The 25,217-nt window shown below is 46.8% G+C and overlaps 1 protein-coding gene across 4 annotated transcripts in view; it reads right to left on the bottom strand.

The window, feature by feature from the left end:
* Positions 1–11,470: 11,470 nt before the first annotated feature.
* Positions 11,471–25,217, bottom strand: part of Tyw1 (tRNA-yW synthesizing protein 1 homolog (S. cerevisiae)) — an 85,997-nt gene continuing 72,250 nt past the window's right edge. For 2 of the 4 annotated variants that reach the window (NR_153350.1, NM_001015876.2), the window contains exons 15-16: positions 17,626–17,793; positions 11,472–12,420 (exon numbers count right to left, since the gene is read on the bottom strand). Coding sequence is in view for 3 of the 4 variants with exons in the window: in NM_001015876.2 (NP_001015876.1) it covers positions 12,199–12,420; positions 17,626–17,793 (390 nt within the window). In the remaining variant the exon portion in view is untranslated. Of the gene's footprint in view, positions 12,421–17,625; positions 17,794–25,217 lie in introns of all 4 variants that reach the window. The other 2 variants (XM_017320584.2, XM_006504331.3) reach the window with 2 other exon arrangements.

Genomic DNA, 25,217 nt, shown 5'->3' with positions numbered 1-25,217 from the left:
TCTGTTAGAAGTCTCACAAAAAAATAGCCTGTTTGTTTTCTAATGAGAGAATAAAAGAGAGGGTTCGGATTTGGATGGAAGGAGATGGGGGGAGAATCTGGGAGGCGTTAGGAGAGAATGTATGAAAAAAAAATCTAGTTTAAATTTAAAAAAAAGAAAACAGAAAAATGAAAGGGCAAGGCAGTGAGATGGCTCAACAGGTAAAGGGGCTTGCCATGAACTCCTGCCAGCCTGAGTTCAATCCCTGAAACCCCACATAAGAAGCTGTAAAAACCCAGACACTGCAGTGGGCTTCTGTAAGCCCAGCACTCAATGGTGAATGGAAGGTGGAGATAGGAGAGTCCCAGGGAAGCCCATGGACCAATTACATGGCAGAAGCACGTGATTGTCTCCTCATCATGGAAGGAGACAATCAGCTCCCAAGGATTGTCCTCTGACCTCCACTCACACACAGGTACATAAGCACCCACTCGTTCACACACACAAACACAGTAATAATAACTGTTATAAAACCGTAGAAATGTTAAAAATCAAATATCCCTATTCCATCAGCTTTCTAGCTGTGTGGTTAGATCATTCATATTATATAATTTCATATTTATTCTTGAGAACAGGTTTCATGTAGCTCAGGATGGCCTCGAATTCCCTATGTAGCCGAGGATAGCCTGGAGCTCCTAATCCCCTTACCTCTCCTATCTCAAGCGCTGGGACTAAAGGCATGTGCCACCACCGCCTGGCCACACCCTTATTTCTTGATGTCTTTGATATTAGCTATTGATCAATTAGTGAATCAAATGACAATTTAGCAATCACACTCTTTCCCACTTCCTAGTACGTCATCATTTTTGGCTGAAGCAACATTTTCCCCGTGCCCATGTCAATATTTTTCGTGGGTGATTGGTGTTACATGAATACCACTTATTTTCTTTACCTTGAGGTCCATAATTGCCTCTAACTCATTTGCTTGCTTTCTATACTTAACCATAGCTGTATATAATTATATCACCTGCTGTGAGCTACTCTAAATATCAAATAGAGGTCAGAGACTGGGAATCAGGCATCCTTTAATGTGTTCAATTTTAACAAACTTCCTCTTCTCACTATAGGACCATGACCTCCAACTGCATCAAAAGTCTCCAAGTTCAGACTCTACTTAGACCAATGTCTTCAAAGGAAGCATTGTTAGCATTCAGTCGGGGTGGCCAGTGCCAGTGAGTGGAGGGCTGGAGGCAGCCCCACGGGGATGAGGTCACAGAAACAGAGAAAAGAGGATGATGCTTACCACTAAATGTAAGTGGTCCCCGAAAGACACCTGCAGAAAGGTACAAAAGACATCTCTGCAGGTGAGAGGTGAGAGATAAGGAAGGGCCTGCTGTTTTCTGGGGGCATTCAAAGTCAGTCTTTGGGGGGCTGGAGAGATAGATGGCTCAGAGGACAGGAGTGCAGTCATGAGCTCAGCATCCACATAGAGCTAGTGAGATGGCTCAGGCGCAAAACACAAGCAGTGTAAACCCAACCTGCGTTCAGAGCATTTGTAAAGGTGGAAGGAGAATCCACACACACTCACACACACACACACACACACACCGCATAAACACTAATGATGTTGCTCGCTAGCACGCACGAAGCCCTGGGTTCCATCTTAACACCACATCCAACTGGACTTAGGGGTGCACAGCTGTAATCCTCATGCTTGGAAGATGGGGGGAAGAGGATTAAAAGTTCAAGATCACCCTGACTACAGAAAGAGTTCAAAGTCAACTTGGATTTCCTGAGACCTTGTCTCAAAAGCCAAACAACAGAGCTGGGAGGATGGCTCAGTGGGGAAAGCACCTGCCTTATGCAAACCTAACAAGCTGAATCCAGATCCCCAGAAGCCATGCAGTAGCCAGGCATCAATAATTCCAACGCCCCTGTGGGGACATGAGAGGCAGAGACAGGAAAGCTCTCCTAGTGTACACAGTGGTGCACAGTAAGAGAGCCTGCTCCAAGGTGATGCAAAGATGAACACCTGAGGCTGTCCTCAGACACACACACACACACACACACACACACACACACACACACACACACACAAAATAAAATAAAATAAAATAAAATAAAATAAAATAAAATAAAATAAACTGTACTTTTTTTGTTTGGGGGGACAGGGTTTCTCTGTGAAGCCTTGGCTGTCCTGGATCTTGCTCTGTAGACCAGGCTGGCCTCAAATACTGAGACAGCCATCTGCCTCTGCCTCCCAAGTGTTGGGATTAAAGATTTGCACCATCGCCCAACAAGACACAGTATTTTTAAATAACTTGCTGGAGAATTGGGACCGTGGAGGGTGAGGCTAGCTGGAGGAGGGGGTTACTGGGTGTGTGACTTTGATGAGTGTATCTTCCACTAGGGTCCTCTTGTTGCTCGTCCACTTCCCAGATGCTTGGAGTTTAATGCACTTATTACCTTGCTAATTAAGGTCAAAGTCTACCATTGCCCGGATAGCCTTCTGGAACTTGGCACATAATGGAGGACTCCCTTCATTGGCAGAGCTTCCCCTTCTCTGACCTTGCCTGGGGAGTTCAACTCCCCCCCCCCCACACACACATGAACATCACATACCCCCTTGGTTAAGATTACAGGTTCAACGTCCTTTCTTCTGATAAGAACCCATTCAGCTAGCACCGGAGATTCCTGAAATGCTTCCCCATGCTAATAAGGCATTTCAGTACCATAATGCAAATGGCCTTTGCCCATCCTGGATGCCCTTACCTCCAATTCCCAAAGTTATATAAGCCTTGAGTCACCCAAAGTAAAGTTGATCTGCGGCTGGTCCCGGTATGGTTATTCACCATCAGTACTCACAGGGCTTCCGAAGCCCCGTTCTCTGTCTCTGCCAGCTTTGCTGTCATGGACCGTCTATTGACTATCAGTTGATGATCCCCAAGGGCAGGGAGTCACAGCACTCTGGTCTACCACGATGTTCTACTTTCCTGAGAGCCCAGAAACCTGGAGCCAGCCCATTGAAGGGGCTCTAATTGCCCAAGTTCCTTCCTCTGATGACTCTACTACTACTATGCATCCTTGCTGCCAGGAGGCCAAGAGCCTTTCAAACAGTCCCAGTGCTGTGATGTTCCAACTCCCAGGGGCTCAGCAACACCACAGCCAAGGACTATGTACTGACCTCTGAAAGCATGCCCTAACACAAACCTGTCCCCCAGTAAGTCCCCTCTCTGTGCATTTGATCTCAGGAATAAAATGCTATGTCTCAGGGGTGCATTAAAGGGCAGTCTTTGAGGCATCTAAAGTCATGGTTCAATAGTTAAAAGTGCTTGTGTAAATAGTATGTGTGCATTTGTGTGTGGGTGCATGTGTGTATGAGCATATGAATGGTGTGTGTGTGTGTGTGTGTGTGTGTGTGTGTGTGTGCGCGCGCTCACATGCTGACAGAAGCACACTTTGAAAATGTCTCTGGAATATTTATATGAACTCACACGCAATGAACTAAACAGCTAAGCTCACACGAGAAGGACAGGGAGAAAGTGTGCGGGTCCTTGGGGGAGACATCAGGGAGGATGCTAAAGCAATTGGTCAAAGGAGGGGCTCTGGATACTGGGGCCCAAAAATATAAACTCTTTTTGTTTGTTTTGTTTTTCGAGACAGGGTTTCTCTGTATAGCCCTGGCTGTCCTGGAACTCACTTTGTAGACCAGGCTGGCCTCGAACTCAGAAATCCGCCTGCCTCTGCCTCCCGAGTGCTGGGATTAAAGGTGTGCACCACCACGCCTGGTGGTTAAACTCTTGATATGCTCACTCTAAAGCAGGGAGTGACCTGTGGACTCTACCTATCAGGAGTGAAATAGAGATAATACTGAAAAGTAGACTGGGGAATGCTACTCAGAAAGTGCTTACTTTGCGACCATGAGGACCTGAGTTCGATTCCCAGAACTCTCTTAAAGAGAAAGAGAACAGTCAGGCATGGTGCTGTGTGCTTACAATCCCAGTGCAGGGATGCTGAGGCGGGCAGCTCCCTGGGGCCCACTGGCCAGTCAGCTTAGCCTTCCCAATGAGTTCCAGACCAGTGGGAGAGCCTGTCTCAAACACTAAGGTGAAAAAATAAAAAAGGAGAGAGGGAAGGGGAGTCAGTGGGTAAAAGGGTCTGCCACCAGTCCTGATGATCTGAGTTCAAGTCCCAGAACCAACATGGTAGAAGGAAAGAACCGCCTCCTGCAAGTTGTCCTCCGACCTCTATATGTGTGCCATGGTATGTGCATGCCTCCATACAGGTGTGCAATGCACACACCCCCAAAACACACATGCGCGTGTGCACACACACACACACACACACACACTCACAAATACAAAGTGAGTGAGTCTAATATAATACTTTTAGCATTTTTAAAGAATTATTTTTACTTTATATGTATGGGTATTATGCTTGCACAACATGTCTGTGCACCACATGTATGCAGTGGCCAAGGAGGCCAGAAGAGAGTGACAGAACCCCTGTCTTGACAGTGTGTGTTGGATTAGAACCTAACAAAGGACACCTAAGGTTGTCCTCTAGACTCCATGAGTACTCATACACATAAGCACATGTTCCTATAGACACACACACACACCAGAATAAGGAGACATGACCCACTGAACCTATGTATCAGAAGAAAAATATCAAAAACACTGAAATATTTAGAATCAGCTGAAAGAAAATGCTGATAGAGTTTTCTGACTCATTCAGAAGTGTTTCTCGCTGCAAAATTAGTATGTCTTAAAAAAATAAATTGGTCCTGATCAAACTCCGAAAAACCATTTAGTGCCTCTCAACACCAAGATACACCGAGGCATCTTGGTAAGAGCCACTAGTAATCGATATGGCAAGTTACCTCTGACTTATTGTTTTTAAAGAGGAATTTTTTTTTATAAATGAATCCATTACCAAGTGCTTATTAGATATTAGGGCCCTGATACCTGGCTGAATAGGAAGAAAAGGAAGCTAATTAAGACAGCTAGGGACCTGTTACTTTGTGAGCTTGCCAAAGAAGTGATTCCTACATTCATCCTTCTGCATGTAGCTTTTAATGTGTCTGCATGAGGCCCACCTGAAGATAGACTCCAAGAGAAGCTGATGAAGACGCCATCTCTGACTCGGACTTCTGTCTGGGAAAGGGGAGAGAGGCATTGCAGATTAGATTCTCTATGTCCTCCATTGTGGTTTGAAAATGAAATGCCCCACAGGCTCAGAGTTCAGCCACTTGTTCACCAGCAGATGGTGCTATTTCAAGAGGCCGTGAACCCTTTAGGAAGTGAGCCCAGCTCGGGAAGGGAGATCACTGGGCTGGGTGAGAAGGGATCTCAGAAGGTTATATGAAGTCCCTGGTTCCCAACTCTCTTTCCTTCCTGGTCTGTCGTGATGTGAACAGCTTCTACCACATGCTTCTACCACCATAAGCTGGGTTGCTTTGCCATGCCTTCCCTGCCATTGATGGACTGGTATCCTTGGAACCTCGAGTTTTCATTTGTTTCTGTGTTTCACTCACAACAAAACAAAAATACTAATATGGCCCCCAAGTCTGTTTTTTTGTTTGTTTGTTTGTTTGTTTTTGGCTTTTCGACACAGGGTTTCTCTGTGTGGTCCTGGCTGTCCTGGAACTCACTCTGTAGACCAGCCTGGCCTCGAACTCAGAAATCCGCCTGCCTCTGCCTCCCGAGTGCTGGGATTAAAGGTTTGTGCCACCACTGCCCGGTGGCCCCCAAGTCTTAATCTTTAGCCTGGCACTATTGGAAAGTGGTGGAAACTTTAAAAGGTGGTGCCTAGAGCAGTGGTTCTCAACCTATGGGTCCCGACCCCTTAGAGGAGCAAATGATCCTCTCATGGAGGGCGCCTAAGTCCAGAAGAAAACACCGACATTTACATCATGATTCATAACAGTAGCAAGATTACAATTATGAAGTAGCAACAAAAAATAATTTTCTGGTTGAGGGTCACAACACAAGGAACTATAGTAAAGGGTCACAGTGCTAGGAAGGTTGAGAACTACTGAGCTAGAGAAAAGCCATTGGAGACTCTATTCTTATGAAAATAATGGCACCCCATCTCCTCCTCTTTCTCTCTTTGCTGCCTGGCCCAACACTGGGGTCTGGTTTTGCTACATCTTGCCCTTCTGCTATAATGTTCTACATCATCACAGGTCCTACACACATGAGGCTACTGTTAAATGATCATGGACCGAGACCACCAAAACTGTGAGTCCAAATGAACCTTTCCTCTTTATAAACTATTTGTACCCAGGTATTTGTTACAGTAACAGAACGCTGACTCATGCAGGAGGCAAATATTTCAAACCAATAAACTGCAACACCATGTTATGTCTAGTGTACAAGGCTCTGGGTTCTGACCCCAGGACCCCAAAAAGCAGTCAAAAAATGAGTTTCCTTTAGTTAAGAGACATTTCCAGTTGCTATGGAAGCCATCTAAGCATGTGAGACATGGCATCAGGGCTCATGGGGAATCTGAAAGCTTTTTCCCTGGAGGGTGATGGTGGAACTGGTGATCGTGGAGAGGCAGACATTTGCCTCTGCCCCCAGCTGTTGGGCACAAGGCTACCCACACCCTCCTCACCACATGAGAGTTCATGGTCTGGGTGTTGTGTTGCCATTAGACTGAGAAAGTGGTTCCTTAATGAGATACAGTGTTTAAGTGCTGTAAGCACATCCTCTACTTTATGTCTAGATGTGTTTGAATGATGTGGTAATGGGAAAGGTATATTCTGATTTCCCCATCAAGTTAAATAAACACATTAGCTCAGGTAAACAGAGCCCATGGAAATGAGCACACTGAGATGTGGTGTAGCTCTAAATAAGGTCCAGCTCTTCTCTTCATCTCCCTCCCCAGGACTGCAGACAACCTTGGCACCCCCAACTACCAGGGCAATATCAGTAATAAAAGCCATTACATCAGCATTTCCTGTCCCCTGGGAACAACAGGCTGAGTCTTTTGGAGGGGACACAGAGCAGAGTGGGACAGGATGTGGTGGCCAAAGGAATGGTCAGTTTGTGACTCTGAGTCATAAATTGTCATAATCAGGAGGCAGACTGAGCGTGAGGTTGTAGCTGATGCTCTGCCTCCCCTAAAAGGTTTGGAAATTAAAATAATAGGCTTTTTAAAAAAGAGCCACGAAGGACTGTCTAATGGTCCACACTCTGCATTAGCCACAGACAGACCCAGACAGGCCAGTGACAAGAGCAGACTGTCACCTCCACCCTCTCCCCCATGACAAAAGACTGAGAAATGGGAAATAGGGTTCAGTCCCTGGGTTGGGCTGAGAAAGGGGTCCTGGGAGAGCTGGGAGAGACAGCTGGTCCATGAGAAAGCACTTGCCTAGAATCCCTCAGGGAGGGATTGGGGGTGTGGCTCAGTAGTAGAGCCTCTGCCTAGAATCTCCCAGTGAGGGGCTGGGGGCGTGGCTCAGTGGTAGAAACCTTGCCTAGAATCCCCCAGTGAGGGGCTGGGGGTGTGGCTCAGTAGTAGAGCCTCTGCCTAGAATCTCCCAGTGAGGGGCTGGGGGCGTGGCTCAGTGGTAGAAACCTTGCCTAGAATCCCCCAGTGAGGGGGCTGGGGGCGTGGCTCAATGATAGAGCAGTTGTCTGGAATTCTCCAGGTGAGGTTGTGGCTCAGTGGTAGAAGGCACCTGAGGAACAGCAACTGAGGTTGTCCCCTAGCCTCCACACACTGACACACAAGTGTCCTTGTGGTACTTCACATAGACCCAACGCCCTCTTCGCTGAGCTTCAGCAGCTACAGCGTGTGTCTGTTTGCTCTTGTTTCCTGGTAACCCCATTTCCTACACTGCTCCTCCTCGGGACCTGGTATCTCTGCTATCAGGCTACACTATCTGCTTGGGGGACGTCCACCTTCCTCTTTTGTGTTTTAGAATTTATTTTTACCATGTGTGTCTGTGCGACTGAGTGCAGTTGCTGTGGAGTTGAGAAGGGGACCCTAGGTTCTCTAGAGCTGGAGCTGAAGGTAGGTGACCGTGAGCTAGCAGAAGTGGGTCCTTTCCAAGAGCTGTTTGGGCTCTTAACGGCTGAGTCCCTTCCCTAGGTTTGAAAGGTGATGATTGGTGCGTTTCTGCCTCCCTGGAGGCTCTCTCTAGACCTTTCTGAGGGTCCTCTTAACCCTTCACCCTCGAGTGCCCTCTACCTGCTACCTCCCTGGAGGCTCTCTCTAGACTTTTCTGAGGGTCCTCTTAACCCTTCACCCTCGAGTGCCCTCTACCTGCTACCACTGTCTATTCAATCCCCAGGGCAGGGCATGGTGGGCCAACACTGACCTTTGAACTCCCCACCCCATCTGACCAGTCTGTAGCTGCATCCATTAAGCATTACATCATAGATCTCGCTTGAATCCATCCACAGCTTTACAACCCACTTGTGCAAATGTCACCACACACACACACACACACACACACCCTGACATGGGCACAACCCGGAGGCGGGAGAGAGGGCATTACTTCTAGATCAGTCTATGAAAATGCTTACCATCTCATGTCTTTCCCTCTTGGCCTCTCCAAGCCATTTTAAAGCCTGCAGCTCCAGTGATCTTATTAAAATGCAAATCAGATCAAGTTGTTCTTTTGCATAATTGTTCCTAGGGCCCAGGCCTGGCCTCCACCTCCCTGAATCAACCATTACTCTCTAGGTTTGACTGGCTGTTCCTCCTCCTCCGTCTCTTGAGTGTGCACGTGTGTGAGGCACACATATTCATGTGTGCAAAGGTCAAAGACTCTGAGAATCCTCTATCACTCCCCACCATATCCCCTTAGACATTGTTCCTCAGGTCATTTAAACCCTTATTCCCAGTGGGGATAGCTGTTTGGGAAGGTCTTTATGTTTATGGGTGTTCCGTCTGTATTTCTATATCTATGCTTTGTGCTGCTTGAGGTGGTGGCGGTATAGCCTTGCTGGAGAGGACACACTTGGAGATGAAAAGTCTTGGGCCATCTCAAGTTTACTCTTTACGTGGAGCTCCAGCTGCCATGCCTGATGAGGTCATGCGCCACCACCATGACCAGAAGCCCAAATAAGCCCTTGCATCTCTGAGTTGCCTTGGTCACAGTGTTTTATCAGGAACAATCGAAAAGTAACCAATATGGCGAGGCTGGCAGCCGTCAAGCTCTGGGCAGCCTCTGGTATCCGCCTCCCATAGCCTCAGGGTTCCACAGGCCAAAAGGTGGGTGCACAACCACACCCAGCTTTTTATGTGGGTGCTGGGAATTGAACTCAGGTCCAATGCTTTCAAGGCAAGCTCTGTTACTCACTGGGCCATCTCCACAACCCCCTTTCCTGCACATCATCTCTCAGCTCTAGGCACATGGGTGGACCCAAGCCATTCTACCACAGTCTTCTCTCCTTCTCTAGAATCAGGATTCTTCCATTAGGTTATAGCTATATCACGGCACACACATCTTCCAGGGGCTGCCCTGCAGGCTACCAGGAGGCGTCTCTGGGTACCCGCTGACCCTGCCTCCTTGGCAACACTCATCAGGCACTGTCTGACATTCACTATTCATCTCTGGGAGTCTGCCTGTCTCCCACAGACGCCATCATCAGAAGTGTGAGGACTGTTCTTCCATGTTACAGAGTTAACAACAGATCCCCGGTAGAATTAAAACAAAGTCAGTGTCTGGTGCAAATGTGAAATAACAAAGACTAGGAGGTACATAGAACACCACAACACACACAAAATGTATGCCATTCTTTCAAGAAATCACTGTCTAGGCTATGAAGGGAGTTGGAGGGCAGCCTTGTTGGGATGAAAGGGAGAACTGAGTGCTAAGGGTTCAAACTCAGGTCCCACTATTTGGCACGGTACCAAATGAGGCACCTCCACCCCAAACCTTTTCTCAGGAAATCCAAGTTGACTTTGAACTCTTTCTGTAGTCAGGGTGATCTTGAACTTTTAATCCTCTTCCAGCTTTGCTTCAACAACAATGGGGGTGGAGGAAGGGAAGAAGGAAAAGGAAAAGAGACTTAGTTCTCCCTCACTTTCCTGGGTTCTATGACAGACCCTTGGATATATATACTATTCTGAAGTGAACAATGTTTGGGATTTTTTTTTCTCCCCATTCTCTAAGATTTTTAAAACTCTGTGTGCGTGTGCATACAGGTGCTTACAGAGGCCAAAAGACTCCCTGGAGCTTGAGTTATATGCAGTCACAGGTGGCCTGCATGGGTGCTGGGAACTGAACTTGGGGTTCCCTCCAAGACCATCAAACACTCTTGGTCATAAGCCATTTCTCTAGCCCTATTTCCTTATTAGCGTTATGGACTGTGTGTGTTTAATAGCTTGAGTGAATGCAAAATATGGTAGCTTGTATCAGTAATCCCAGCCCTCAGGAGGCAGAAGAAGACTGCCACAGTCTGAGGGACATCCTGAGTGGTGGCTCCATGGGCAAGAGCACTTGTCACACGGCATGTTTGAATGCCCAGAAGCCAGGTAAAAAGCCGAGAGCAGACATACGTGCCTGTAACCCCTGCTGCTGGGGATGGGAGTGGAGCTAAGGACTCACTGGGGCTTGCTGGACACCAGCCTTGCTCTGGGTTCAGTAAGGGACACTGTTTCAAAGGAATAATATTAAAAGTAACAGAGCAGTCCTCTTCTGGACTCTGCATGTGCACAGGTGAGCACACCTGCATACCCATGAGTATATACAACACACAAATACACACATACACATAAATAGTGAACTGATGCTGTCTGAAGCTAACACACGGATGCCTGAGAGCCTACAGACAGCTTGACCTCGGCTGAAAAGCATGCAGGAAGTGTGGGTCAGTGCACATTAAAAATCCTCTTGTGCTCTCTCCAGCCCCCTTAATAGCCAATGACCTTAACTTTGGTCTCTTACCTAACATTCCCGATAGAAATCCTCAAAACATATCCAGGTTAGGGCTTGCCTGCCTTTTCCCAAACCTAACACTGAGCACCCTGTGTAAAATCTGGGAAGACACACCCACTCTGGTGTCAGTCTAACCTATTGTCCTGTCCAGTGTAACCTTGAATGCACTGATGTATGGCGCCACTTTTGTTCTATGACTATAAAAATGCAATGTAACAGCCAGGCAGTGGTGGCGCAAGCCTTTAATCCCAGCACTTAGGAGGCAGAGGCAGGCGGATTTCTAAGTTCGAGGCCAGCCTGGTCTACAAAGTGAGTTCCAGGACAGCCAGGGCTATACAGAGAAACCCTGTCTCGAAAAAAACCAAAAAAAAAAAAAAAAAAAAAAGTATGCAACCTGTTCCATGGTGGAACATATCACTTGGAGCAACCTAAATGCAAGCCCCCAGCATGGTCAACTATATCTACTTCATGTGTTTGCACATGTATGCTGTTGTGTGACCGAGCATTGCACAAGAAGAACGAGCTCAGAAGACAGCTTGCAGGACAGTCGTGTTCTGCCATGATCAGACTCGGGTCAACAAGCATGGGAACATGTCACCTTCAGCAGCTGAACCATTTATTTATGTCCATGTGTCTACCTGTAACTCCAGCTCCAGGGGATCTGACACCCTACGCTGGCCTCCATGAACATGACACTCATTTGCATGTGAAAACACACACACACCTTTGAAAACTGAACAATCCTTTTCAGGTGTGACTCTAAACAGAGGTCTTACCTTGGATGGGTAGAAGGGTTTAGCCCAGGGCACTCTAAGCTAAATATACTAAGTGATCACTCTACAAAGAGCCAATAGCTCAGAGAGCCTGCCTGGAGATGCTGGCCTGTAATCCCAGCTCTCAGCAGGCTGAGGCAGGAGCACTGTCATGAGGGAATGCCCCAGCCTGTACCACCTAAGCAGAGCAGATCTAAAGAGGAGAGAGGAAGGTAAGGACAAAGCCAGTAGCTCAGGAGGCGGAGGCGGCAGTGTTTATTCCCTGTGTAACACTCAGGGATAGCACTTAGGAAAATTACTAAAATAAAACCCAAACTGTAAAAATTCAGGTGACTGTCACCTTCACTGTCTCAGAAACTGACTCTTTAAAGGGCATGAGTTCTGGTAAGCAGCGTCGACCTGTGGATGCTGTGTGGGCAGCATGGCTGCCTGCTGGTGTCAGACCATGAAGTACGGCTGTGAACCGTTGCCCCGTGGACAGTGATGGCAGCCAAGGACCTGCCGGGGCCACGCAGCTTTTGTCTTTGGAGATCCTTAACTCAGATAAGCTCAACATCCGGAAATGTCCTTCGTTTTGTTCTTCCTCTGGTATCTCGTGTCCTTGGGATCAAAGCCTCTTTCCCTGGCACCAAACAGTGCCCACTGTGGGGTTCTGGCCATGTAATCCCTCGAGCTGAACGTCTTGGAGCCTCCACTCTCTTCGTACTGCAGAACGAGCTCTTGGAAGCGGCTGTAATTGATCCATGTCCACCATTCTCCATCGATCTTAAACTGCAAAGAAAAGTTGTCAGGTCAGAAGTAAAACTGTGTATAAAGAATAAAGTTCTAGTCCCATCTGGATCCCACCAGCTGCACTGGCTAGGTTTACGGCAACTTGGCACAACCTAGAATCATTTTGGAAGAGGAAATCTCAACTGAGAAAATGCCACCACCAGACCAGCCTGTGGTACATTTACTTAATTGATGACTGGTACGGGAGGGCCCAGCTCCCCGGGAATGGGGCCATCCCTGGGCTGGTGGTCTGGATGGTGTAAGAGAGCAGGCCGAGCAAGCCATGCGGAGCAAGCCAGTAAGCAGCACCCCTCCATGGCCTCTGCTTCAGCTCCTGTTTTCAGATTCCTGCCTTGAGCTCCTGCCCTGACTTCCTTCAGTAATGGACTGACTACAAGCATAAACTGAAATAAACCCTTCCCTCCCCAAGTTATTTTTGGTTGTGGTGTTTCATCATAGCAATAGAAGCCCTGAGTAAAACACACAGCACTGGGTTGGGACTGGAGAAATGGCTCAGCAGTCAAGAGCATGCATTGCTCTCCCAGAAGGCCAGAGTTCCTTCCCATCACCCATACTGGGCAGCTCACAATGGCCTATATGCCTAGAACTCCAAATAGCCAAATGCCTAGAACTCTAGCTCCAGGATATTCAAGGCCCAACATGGTCAAGGCCACCATGCAGCATACATAAATATAAATAAGTGTTTTTTTAAAGATCAAAACAAATGTCAAAAAGCCCCTAGTGAAAGGGTCAAGAATGTGGATCTGGTGGTAGAGGCCTCTCCAAACATGGGCTCTGCTCCCAGCACTGCACAAACTGGACATGGTGGTACACACCAGTAATCCCAGCATTCATGAACTAGAATCAGGATGATCAGAAGTTCAAGGTCAGCCTGGACTACAGAGCAAGTTCAAGGCCAGGCTGAGCTACATGTGACCCTTGCACAAAAAAGAAAAAAAATGTTTTAAATTGCTAATAAGCCTGGTTTTCCTATCATGTTAAACTTTCACATGTTTTTTTTGTATGTTTGTGGCCCTGAAGACTGCTCCAAACCACGCATGGCAGGCACATCTGTTAACAAAGAACACTTCCTGAACTTGGCAGAGTGGCCCAGGCCTGGAGACTCAGTCCCTGGGAGACTGAGGCAGAAAGATCCGAGGCCAGAGCAGGTTCTATTTAGGAATGCATACATTCATGTCATATATGTATAGGCATGTAACAACTAATGAAAAAAGAGGCCATGAATTTGAAAGACTGTAAGGAGGGGTATACGGGAGGGTGTTAATTACATTATAATTTCAAAAAAAAAAATAAAAGAACAAAAAAATTAAAACCCTTAAAAAAAGAAAGAAAGAGAATGTGTATTAGTGGGAGGGAGTCGGAGGCAACCTGGGCTACATTTCTGGAAAAGGGAAGGAGGCTACTCCCTAAAACTGGCAGCTGAGTTTTCCTGGAGTGAAGTGACTGCAGATGCCTGCAGACACATCTGGTCAAGCTGCCTCCACCTCTTCCTGCTGTGGCTGCTTTCTATCTGGTGTGTGTTCTCCTGGCTTTGTTGGCAGAATGGACGTGTGGAGGTCTTTCTATTGCTAAACTTTGCTTGAGTAAAGCCTCAATCAATGGCTTCTAATTCTGAGCTGCTAAATGACTCAAGCTAGCCTTTGCATCCTAACGTGCATACAATATCTCATTAGCAGAAAGCCTCGTTAAGAATTTCAATTCAATAATGGGGAATAATCCAATTTGTACTCTCTTAAGTAAATTGCTTCTCAAAAGTCACTGTGGAATAATGGCCGGGATGAAGAGAACAGAGAAGCCACCAAGGAGGAGGAGGAGGTGGTGGGGGAACTCATTTTGTGGCGAGGGCATTGCATTCAAAGCTTCTAGCTGGCATTCATTTGTGCAAAGCTAATGTTGATGGGTGACTTGTAAATAGACTAGTGTTTCTGTCCCAGCACTAGGAAGATGGAGACAGGAGGAACAAGAGTTCAAGGGAAGCCTGGGCTACAGAGTGAGAGCCTGTCTCAAAATAAAAGCAGGGCTCAGATGTAGCTAAATGGTTAAGACCACTCACAGCTCACGCAGAGGACACAAGTTCAGGTCCCAGGACCCATATTGGATGGCTCACAACCACCTATGATTCTAGTTCTGGGGATCTAACACCCTCTTCTGATCTCTGAGGGTCCTTGCTTTCATGCTATCAGGCACATGGACACACACACACACACACACACACACACACACACACACACACACGCACACATACACACCCAAAAATTTTCAAAAATGTCTTTGAAAAAAGTAACCACAAAAGTCTAATTCTATGAACCAATTGAAACAACAGTTTCCAGTTAGAGTTAAGAAAAGGTATTAAAAATGAAAAAGAGTTTCCTGGAGTCAGGATAATACTTGCTGAATTTAAATGGCTTGTGGTTTATGTCAGCTAAGAGCTTTCTACTAGACAGGGCCAAATGTATGTAAAAGCGTAATTAGTCTGTGGATGAAGTATGAGGCCTCCCTGTCTGAGGTCCATTCTTTGGGACGCTGCCCCAGGGCTTCCTGTATCATACAGGCAGAGGCCTAACCCCCTATCCTCATGCCCTTCCAAGACACACTGTACACAGGGTTCTCCAGGCCTGCGGCAGGCAGGTAGCTCCTTCTAGCCAGGCATGACGGTGCACAAGTGTAATCCCAGCACTCAGGAGGTAGAGGCAGGAAGAGTTCAAGTTCAAAGTCACCCTCGGCTAAATAGTGAATTCCAATTTGAGGCTTGCCTGGCCTACGTGAGACCCTGTCTCCAAAAACAGGAGGGAAGGGTGCAGCTGGAGAGATGGCTCAGTCCTTTACAGCACTTGCTCCTCTTGCAGAAGGCCCAAGTTTGGTTCCCAGCACCTACGTGGAGGAGCTCACAAACCTTTGTAACTGCAGCTTCATGGGACCTGTTGCCTCTGGGTCTCCACTGGCACCTGCACTCACACACATATGTACGCATAATTAAGAATAAATTAAAAAAAAAAAAGCAAACAAAAAATAAGAAGTAAAGAATTCCTTGTCAAGCCAGGCGTGGTGGCACACACCTTTAATCTCAGCACTTGGGAGGCAGAGGCAGGAGGATTTCTGAGTTCAAGGCCAGTCTGGTCAACAGAGTGAGTTCCAGGACAGCCAGGGCTACACAGAGAAACCCTGTCTCAAAAAACTAAAAAAAAAAAAAAAAAAAAAAAAAAAAAAGAATTCCTTGTCATAGATAGTCTCAGAAAGACAAAAGGACCTGGGGTCACAAAGTAGACATCCAGCATACCAGATACTTACATTACAATTCATTACAATAGCAAAACTACAGTTATGAAGTAGCAATGAGAATAAGTTCATGGCTGGGGGTCACCACACCAGGAGGAACTGGATTAAAGGTCACAGCAGTAAGAATGTTGAGAACCACTGAATTAGAACCATAAACCTAATTTTTAGTCCAGCCTACATTAAAAAAAGAAATCAGAGTTGAGTCAGCACACGCACACACACTCACAAAACACAATAACCCATATGCAAGGTACCTTATCTTCGATCCCAGAGGCAGACTGCAAACTTGGGCACTGGGAGCTATGCTAACAGTCTTCTAAAACTGTACCCTAGTCCAGAGTGGAAGAAACCACTTGCGCACACAGGGCCATGTGAAGCTAATGACAATTCTGACTCCTCGTCTGAGGACAAAACTGGAGGGCTACGCTGCTGCAGACGACATGGATGCACATTAGGCTCAGGTCACTGTGACAAGGCATCTCAGTCTTGCGCTGCTCAGGAACAGAAATGAAGGCCAAAGCCAAGTTCCTGCAAGTCTGGTCTTCCTGGCTGGCAAAGAATGTCGACTCCGCGGCTCAACACGGGCTCTCTTCCCTGTGCACGGGCTATTCAGTGTCTCCTGTGAGGATGCGAATCCGAACAGATCAGGCCTGTTCTCAGGACTTCAACCAATCCTTAGAAGCCCCATCTTTAATATAGTCGTGCTTGCAGATTAGACACCTAACACAAATTAATTTGGGGTATGGAGAACGCAAGGTTCCATCCAGAGTATGGGTAACTCTGAAATGAATGCCTCAAGGATCAAACTGAACTTCTCAAGACAAGCTGAGATAAAGGGAGCTCAGAAAAGTCAAACTGCTTTATGCAAAAGTCAGAAGCTAAAAGGGCAGCGCCTAGCACGTCTGACACAAACTGCACCGGAAGACAGCTGTGTCAACAGGGAAACGAAGCCTCAGATCTAAGATGCCAGGGGAAGTGTCCTGAGACATGAGGTCATCTGACTTCAGGGACTCCTCATACCCCACAGGAAGAAAAGAGGTAAATCTATGCAGAATTATGAACACACTCAAAAGGTCACGTATGGTCTTATGACAGGCACACTGTGCTGAGGTTCGGCCCTGACTAAATAGCCAGGCGGCTCTAGACAGGACCAGCCACAGAGGCCAGAGTACCTGCCACAAGGAAAATACTCAAACAACCTCATCTGGCTATTTTCTCACCTTTCACACAGAGAAAATCCCATAAACCAAATGACTGACAGCACAAGTCAATTATTATAAACGATCCAAAGAAATCTACACATGATGACATATTAGCTATAGGCTCAGCTCACAACCCAAACCTGACACCTAGGCTATTTTAATGAATTTTGTTATGTTTTGAAAGTCCTTATTACATGTATTCATTTGGGAGGAGAGGGTACGCACGAGTGGAGGTCACAGAATAGCTTGCAGAGGTCAATTCTCTCCCAATGCCCTGTGGGTCCCCAGAGTCAGGTGGCCCAGCCTGGTGGCAAGTGCCTTTACAAACTGAGCCATCTCTCTGGCCCCAGATTATTTTGTGTTTGATGTCTCTAAACTTGCTGGCTTAAGGTGACTCATCCAGTTGTGGGCCCAGATGGAGATATGTCACCCTCTCTGGCCTCCGAGGGTACTGCACTCACATGCGTGCACACTGGCATATGCAAACATGATTAAAAATAAAAGCAATTCTTTAAACAAGAATCTCTAAACAAAATTTTAAAAACTCAAACAATGGAATAGTGCTCTCTGTGTTGTTCTGGGCTTTCTTAACACTCGTGTTAGGAAAGACAGTGGACAAGCGGACATCCCCTGTGATCAAGTGAGGGGCACAAAGAAGAAAGAGAAGAAAGGTGAGAGAGAAGTGGGGGCACAGCACACATCTCACCTTCTTGTGTCCGATCAGGAGGCAGTTGGAGTGCTCGTGTTCACACGCAACTTCATAGTCGGGAAGCAGATCGACCAGCTCACGGACAAACCGAACCACTTCCTCGTGCCAAGGGACATTGGCCATGGTGAGGCTGCTGGCTGCACTCTCACCACAGTAGGTCACACCCTGAGGGAAGGACAACATCAAAGATTGTTAGTTACGGACCTGTCTCTGGGGGGACAGCTTGTGGTGGTCACATTTCATTATCGACTTGACTGGATTTGACATCACCTAGGAGACAAACCACTGGGCACATCGGTGAGAATGTCTCCAGAAAGGGTTAAGTGAGGTGAGACTCACACTGAATGTGGGTGTACCATCAATGGGCTAGGGTCCTGGACCAAATAAAACAGGCGCACCAGCATCCATCTCTCTCTGCTCCCTCACTGTGGATGCCGGGTGAGCAGCCAACTCATGCTCCTGCCGCCCACCATGCCTGCCCAAGAATGATGTGAGCCTTTCTCACTGACATTGCTTTTGTAGGCATTTTCTCACAGCTAGGAGGGGAGTAACTAATACAGATCCCACTGGAATTCTATAACGAGATAGCGAGTTTGTCTGACACAGTGTGTCTATGTGGCTCTTATCTGCTGAGCCATCTCTCTAGCCCCATTGAGTGTGAATTTATAAAGTATTACATATTATATACACTGAGCAGGTCGTATTTAGGAATATATGTGTATTATATTCATACAACAACACTTAATGAAAAAAAGGCCATGAACTGAAAGTGGGAGAGGAAGGGTACATGTGAGAGCTTGTGGGGATAAAACGGAAGGGAAAATAATATATTTATATTCATTATATAAAAAATAAAAGAATTAAAAATAAATAGAATATCACACCAAGGAGAAGCATTTGCAGACTGACATGCAAGCCTTAATTATTTTATCAATATGGAAACTCCTACTTCTTTAAAAACAACTGTAGTACAATACATTGGCTTCTAATTCTTGCTCCTTACCTGTGAACCCAGACATACCTCCCCAGCCCCCAATCTCCTCGGCCCTCCACTGGGCAAGTGCAGTGGGAAACGATTCTTTCTCAAATAAGGTGTCTCTTCGGACCTCTCCAGAGCAACCCTGTTGTTTTGGTTCTGAGATGTTTCATACATCCCAGGCTGGCCCTAAAGTCAGGCTGTATCCTGCCGAGCTTGAGTTCCTCATGCCGGTTCCACCTCGAGAGCTGGGATTACAGCCACGGCCACCATGACCAGCTCAGCGCTGAACTGCCTCGGCAGCTACACACAGGCAGCAATCGAAACAGAAGGGCAAGCCTGCTGCTTACAAGTCCCCTCCCTGATACAGACACACAGACATATATGCCACAAACACATATATAGATTCAGACAGACGAATGCCACACACACACACACACACACACACACACACACACACACACACACGCACACACACTCGAGAGACAAATATGCACTACAGAGAGACACTACACATACACCCCACAGACATATATATATATATATACTATACACACAGACACTACACATACAGACACTACAGAGACACTGCTCATGTATGTACACAGAGACACCGCATGCTGTGTAAGAGGCAGAATTGCATTATATTAAAAAGAAAAGCTGATTCTACAAACGAGCCTTAGGCGACCCGCCCCTACAGATGGCAGAGCTGGGACTTGGCCTGAGCTCTACAAACCCTCAGTGCAGATGACCGCTTGCTGCAGATGGCAGCCACCACAGATGGCTGTTCGCAGTACTATGGACACTGCACCCAGAAACTCTTCTCTGAATATTAACCACCCACAGCCCCACTTCCTTAGAATAAGTGGTGAAATGGCCTCTGTTTGCTTGGGGATTTAAAGAATTCATTAGGCTGAGCTTCAGTGGATTTTAACACGCAAGTAACACAGTTCAAGACACCATTAGGAAAATCAAGCTGGAAAACTGTGCTAATTACTAACCCAAGTGTAAAAGAAGAAGTAAGAAGAAAGAAGGAAGAAGAAGGGAGAAGAGGAGGAGGAGGAGGAGGAGGAGGAGGAGGAGGAGGCGGCAGCGGCAGCAGTGGCTTACAGACAGGTCATCAGCTTCCAATGCTGCCTATGAGAGCTGAGTTACGCAACTGTGTGGAAAAGCTATCTCAAAGGAACTTCTTGTTAATATTTAAAAGTTCCCTGAAGCACAGAGGTCTCAGATAAGATCTTATATTCATAACTTTGATTGAGGGAGATACTTTAATATTTTATTATTCAGCAATAACAAATCATGAGATGCTAAAGGGGACTGACTCACTGGGAAGATGGACTATATGCCGAAGTTCATTAAAACCTTCTGTTTGTCTTGTGTAGCCCAGGCTGGCCTCCATTTCACTATGTAGTGAAGGATGACATTAAACTGTCAACCCTCCAGCCTCTCTCTCATGTATGTACCACCAATCCTGGCTCATGCAGTGCTGGGGACAGCCAGCGCTTCGTGTGTGATTGGCAAGTGCTGCATCAGCCCCGTCCTGAACTGTCTACTCTCTGAGAACTATGAACTGTTAAACAGGAGTTAAGCACTGTTTCAGCTTGGCTGGGTTTATAACCATCTCCAAGACACACCCTGATGTGTCTGTGAAGGTCTTGCTGTAAAGGGTTAACTGAGGAGGAAACATCCGGTGGGCTGAAGACCCAAACTAAAAAGGAAAAAAAAGGGAGGCACCAGGATAGCTCAGCAGGTCAGAGTGCTTTGTCACCACACCTGATGACCCAAATTTGATCCCCAAGTCACATATAGGAGAAAAGGACTCTCAACACTTTGCCTTACTGTTGGAGCACAGTCCAAGGATGCAGTCACGTGACGGGAATTCGGAGTGCTCATGAGAAAACAAGACCAGAGTCTTGTGTCCTCAGTTTCTTTAAAAACATGGAATTGTTCTTGGAACATGTTTCGTACCCAAGCCAGGCGTGGACAGGAGTGAGTTACACAAATTATTCGCTACAACTGGCTTCTGTGCTCTGTTCATGTCATATGCATGTGTAGAAAAACATGTTTTGGTCATGTGCTACTTGCACTTCTGATTCTCTACAGCTCGACTTCATAAGAGCTTTACTCAAGTGACCTCTCTTAACCCTCAGAGCGTAAGCTGCCTGACGCTCTCAAGCTGGCTACTGCACACAACTTTAACGGGCCCCATTTTTAGGCTCCGTTTTCCTTTTGAATGGGAACAGTTCCAAATGAATCACATGCTCACGCATGTGCGCACGCGCGCACACACACACACGGGTGCACACACACACACACACACACACACACACACACACACACACCACACACACACACACACACACACACGGGCGCGCACACGCACACACACTTTCATTCAAGCACTCTGAAGGCAGAGACAAGCTCTGTGAGTTTAGGTCTAGCCTGGCCTACATAGCATACTCTAGACCAGATAGGGTTACACAGTAGGATCCTTCCTCAAAATAAATAAATAAAAATAAATTAAGGCTCAGTAAAAAAGGAACAAAGGAGAAAACCATCAGAATGCTACTATTTATGTTTCCATTTACTGATCCAACTGGATGTAAACAGGCAGCCCCCGTCTCCCACTAACATGTCTTCCCCTTGATGACAGACTACAGAATCTCCTCAAGCCATAGCACAACCCCTGAAAACTACCTGCACTCCTCTAAGTGGCCCCTGATGGAGTATGTGGATGCAGCAACATGAAAACTGAGAGAGAAACACTAGAGACTCAAGTACTTGGCGCCCCTGCCCCTGCCCCTGCCCCTGCCCCTGCCCCTGCATGTGGGCAGAGAGGGGAGCTTTGCTGCATGTCCTCAGCCACAGTTGAGCCCTGTCAATAGTTTCAGTGCCAACAGAGGGTGGCTTTAAACAAAGTCACTTGACAACAAGCGGCTACCAGGCACTTCCTGGGCTCAGAAGAGAACACAAACACAGGACTTCTTACAAATGTGTTCCATGCTTCGAGTTTCAATGTGGCAGATGTTTGTAACGTGAAGTGCATTTTTACCAACAAGCAGGCAGATAATGAGAGCTGAGAGTCTCAGGCTCACAAATGAAGGCCCCATTCAAGCCTAATGAGGCTAAAATGCACGTTAATTTACAGGGAATATAAAAGAAAAAATATTTTACCAGACTGGCAATGAAAGGAAAGAGGAAATCAATATAATGAAGAGATAGCATCTACTGATTTATTTTCTATAAAGTGCCTAATGGAAGGCAATCTAAACATTTACTGGATCCAGGCACAGATTATCCCATTGAATTCTCAAACAAACCTCTTGAACAATTATTAATTTAAGGCAGATGGGCGGTGTGCACCTACAAGCCCAGACCTTGGCAGGCTGAGGCAGGAGAGAGAGATTCCAGACCTGCCTGGGCTGCCTAGCCAGACACCTGCCTCAGAGAATAAAAGCCACTGCCATTCTAATTTTAGGAAAGATAATTTGGTTTGAAAAGACTGCATGTCGAATAGGTATCACTACATGTTTCAAACTATGAGCAAGATGGTGCAGCAAGTAAGGGCGCTTGCTGCCAAGTCTGACCACCTGGGTGGGATCCCTGGAACCCACCCGGCAGAGGATGAAACTGACTAATGCAGGTCGCTGGCTGACCTCTGCGTGTACCCATGGTCAGGATGGGGAACCTCATATACATACATATGAACATTTGAAAAAAAAAAAAAAAAGAAGAAAAGCTTTAGATTTTAAACCAAACCTGTGATTCACGGCCTGAGCAGCCTCATAAATAAAATGAGAAGACAAAGGAGATAGGAAAGACAGAAAGGCAAATTCCTTGATCTGGTTCAGTCAGTAAAACAAGAGAAGATGCTAAAAAGAAGTGAATAGGGACCATGTTTGAAACACATCCCAAAACACTCACGTTTCTACTCTTTGCATGGTATTTATGTGTTTAGTGTGTGTGCATACGTGGAGGTCAGAGGTCAACTTGCTAGCATTGGCTCTCTCCGACCAGCCAGGGTTAGCGCAGGTTGTAAGGCTTGGCGGCAAGCACTTTTACCTGTTGTCACTGGCCCTTGCTTTTGTTTTGGCTGTTTTGAGACACGTGGTCTAGGCTAGCCTACAACCATGGTGGCTGAGGATGACCCTGAGCCGTGGGGTTACAGTGAGCTCTCTCACACTCAGCTTACTTCTACCTTAGGATCCTAACAAAGCACTCAGCTCTCCTGCAACTCAGAAGATGGGCAAGGCCAGGGGGTGTGCATGTGAGTCTGACATACTCTTAACTTTGAGCCAAACTGCCCTGAAGCTCACAGGAAGACTTCCCCTTTTTGCTGAGTAAGGGTGGTCATGACTCCAGGCTTCTCCGTTTGTCTCAGCCCTGGGCAGACACTCCTCTGAGGCACTGCCCTGCACTGAAAGGCTCTGTCTTCTGTCCTTTAGGCTGGGGTCCCTCCTGAACCAATGGACTATGATGTACATGACCTCTTGTCCTCAGACCCTGAGGGCTCCATTACACCTGACTTATCAGTTACTCAAGGGTTTCAGCTAATAGATTAAACACACTTCACTTCTGGGGGGTAGGGGGTTATCTTGGCTGTCACACTGTTTCTCAACAAAGGAGCTTTAGGGACCCTTCTCCCTCCCCTCCTCCTCCTTAATGTCTCCTTAGCCTCCACTAGTTTTCTTTCCAAAACTTTATTGTTAGTTATGTAAATGTGCTGTGTGCACCTGTGTGTAGTGCCTATAGACACTGCCTATAGGTGTCAGACTGCCTGGAGCTGGGATCAGAGCCGCTGGATGGACGCTGGTGCTGTAAAGAGAGCGGTATGCGCTCTCAACACCTGAGCCGTCTCCCCAGCACTGTCCACTGTTTGTTTCCATTTCGTCTTTGATTTTTACACTGAGTGTCACCCTGTAGCCCAGGTTGGCCTCAAATTCCACCACAGCCTCCCAAGCACTAGGACTACAGGCGTGAAGCCACCACCACACCAAAATGTCACCTCTTCAGGCAATAACTCTGAATCCTACTCAACAAGAAAGCTTACCTTCTAGCTTACTAACGTATTTTTAGTTGGTTGCTGTTTGCTTGCTTGCTTGAAATGCTGGGCATAGAACCCAGGGCCTCCTGGATCCCAGGCAAGCGCTCCACCACCAAGCCACGTTCTCAGTCCTGGTTCAGTCTCTGAGTTTTGAGAGACAGAACACGACAGTGCAGACCTGGAAGCCCAGCATAGAGGCAGCTGAGGCAGAGGACTAGAAAACAAGGTAAACCTGGACTACAGAAGGAGTTCAAGGCCAGCCTTGGGCAACTTTGCAAAACCCTGCTTAGGCGAGAAGAGCTGGGGAGAGTGCCCAGTGGTTCAATGATGGTCTAACTCATCTGTTTGTCCCGAGGGAAGGGCATGCTCCTAGCCTGGCCCTGTAGGATCCTAGGGAGAACTTCAGAGCTAGCCCCAGGCCCATGCCTTCTGCCTAACTACTTAAAACTGCCAGCAGGCGGAATCAGTTGAGGTATCGGTCAACAGATGAACAGGTATGGAAAATCTGGTGTAAGAGGCTGGTGACAAGGCTCAGTGTGCAGAGGCAATTGCCACCAAGTCTGTCAACCTGAATTGGAACCTGAATTAGTTCACATGGTGGAAGGAGGGAATCGACTCCTGAATGCATGTAGATTTTCACTCTTGCAAGACCACACGTTTCTCTAAGAATTTTAAACATCAACTCTCTCAAGGCGACTAGCTCACTGTATTTCAGGACTTCAGTACCATCTCCACACCTCCCATCCTCAGTTTTCCCCTTGAGTGCTTCAGTGAGTACAAGTATCGCTGACAATCCTGCTGGGATAAAAGGACGAAGTGGGAAGCTGTTTGAAAGAGACCACAAGCGAGCGGTGACACAGCTTTCTCTACTTCCGACTCATGTGAACGGGAGCCAAATACACAAAAACCCCAGCAGGAAAATATACTGTCTAACAAGTAGCCATTTCTTTCTTTCTTCTTCTTTTTTTTTTTAAATAGTAACTACTACCACCACCAGAAAATTACTACCACTAGTACGATGGTGGCACATGGCTGTAACCCCAGTACTTGAGAGGTGGAAGCAGGAAGATCAGGGCTTCAAGTTCATCTTTGGCCACATAGTATAATGTCAACAGAAGACTCTATTTAAAAGACATTTATAATTTTTTTTCAAATTGTAAAATGTTCACCATGACTTCAGAAGAAAGGGCAAGAGGAAGAGGGAGGGAGAGGGGGAGAAAGAGAGGGCGAGAAGGGTGCCTGTGACCCAGCCAAGCACAATAAAAACAGACATTTTACTACCATATAATTTGTGGCAACATTTTTAATAGCTAAACCATAAATTAAAACACCACTAATCTCTGCTGTTGGCGAGCTTTCCCTGAACAGGGACATATATTTTCAGACAGTTTATATTTGTGCGTCATTAAAACTTCTGCCAAGAGAAACCTTTTGAACTTAAGAGCAATTTTAAAATCAAAGAGTGTCTTTAGCCTGACCAGAGATAAAATGATAATGGCTCAGAGAGCAGGAGCCCTGGGTGTGCATCTCCTGCTCCCCCCTTCTGCCCCCACCCTGCCCCTCCTA

This window comes from Mus musculus, chromosome 5 (assembly GCF_000001635.26).
Source record: "Mus musculus strain C57BL/6J chromosome 5, GRCm38.p6 C57BL/6J".
NCBI lineage: Eukaryota > Metazoa > Chordata > Mammalia > Rodentia > Muridae > Mus > Mus musculus.
Note: the sequence above shows the minus strand (reverse complement) of the source record. Positions and strands in the feature narration are given on the sequence as shown.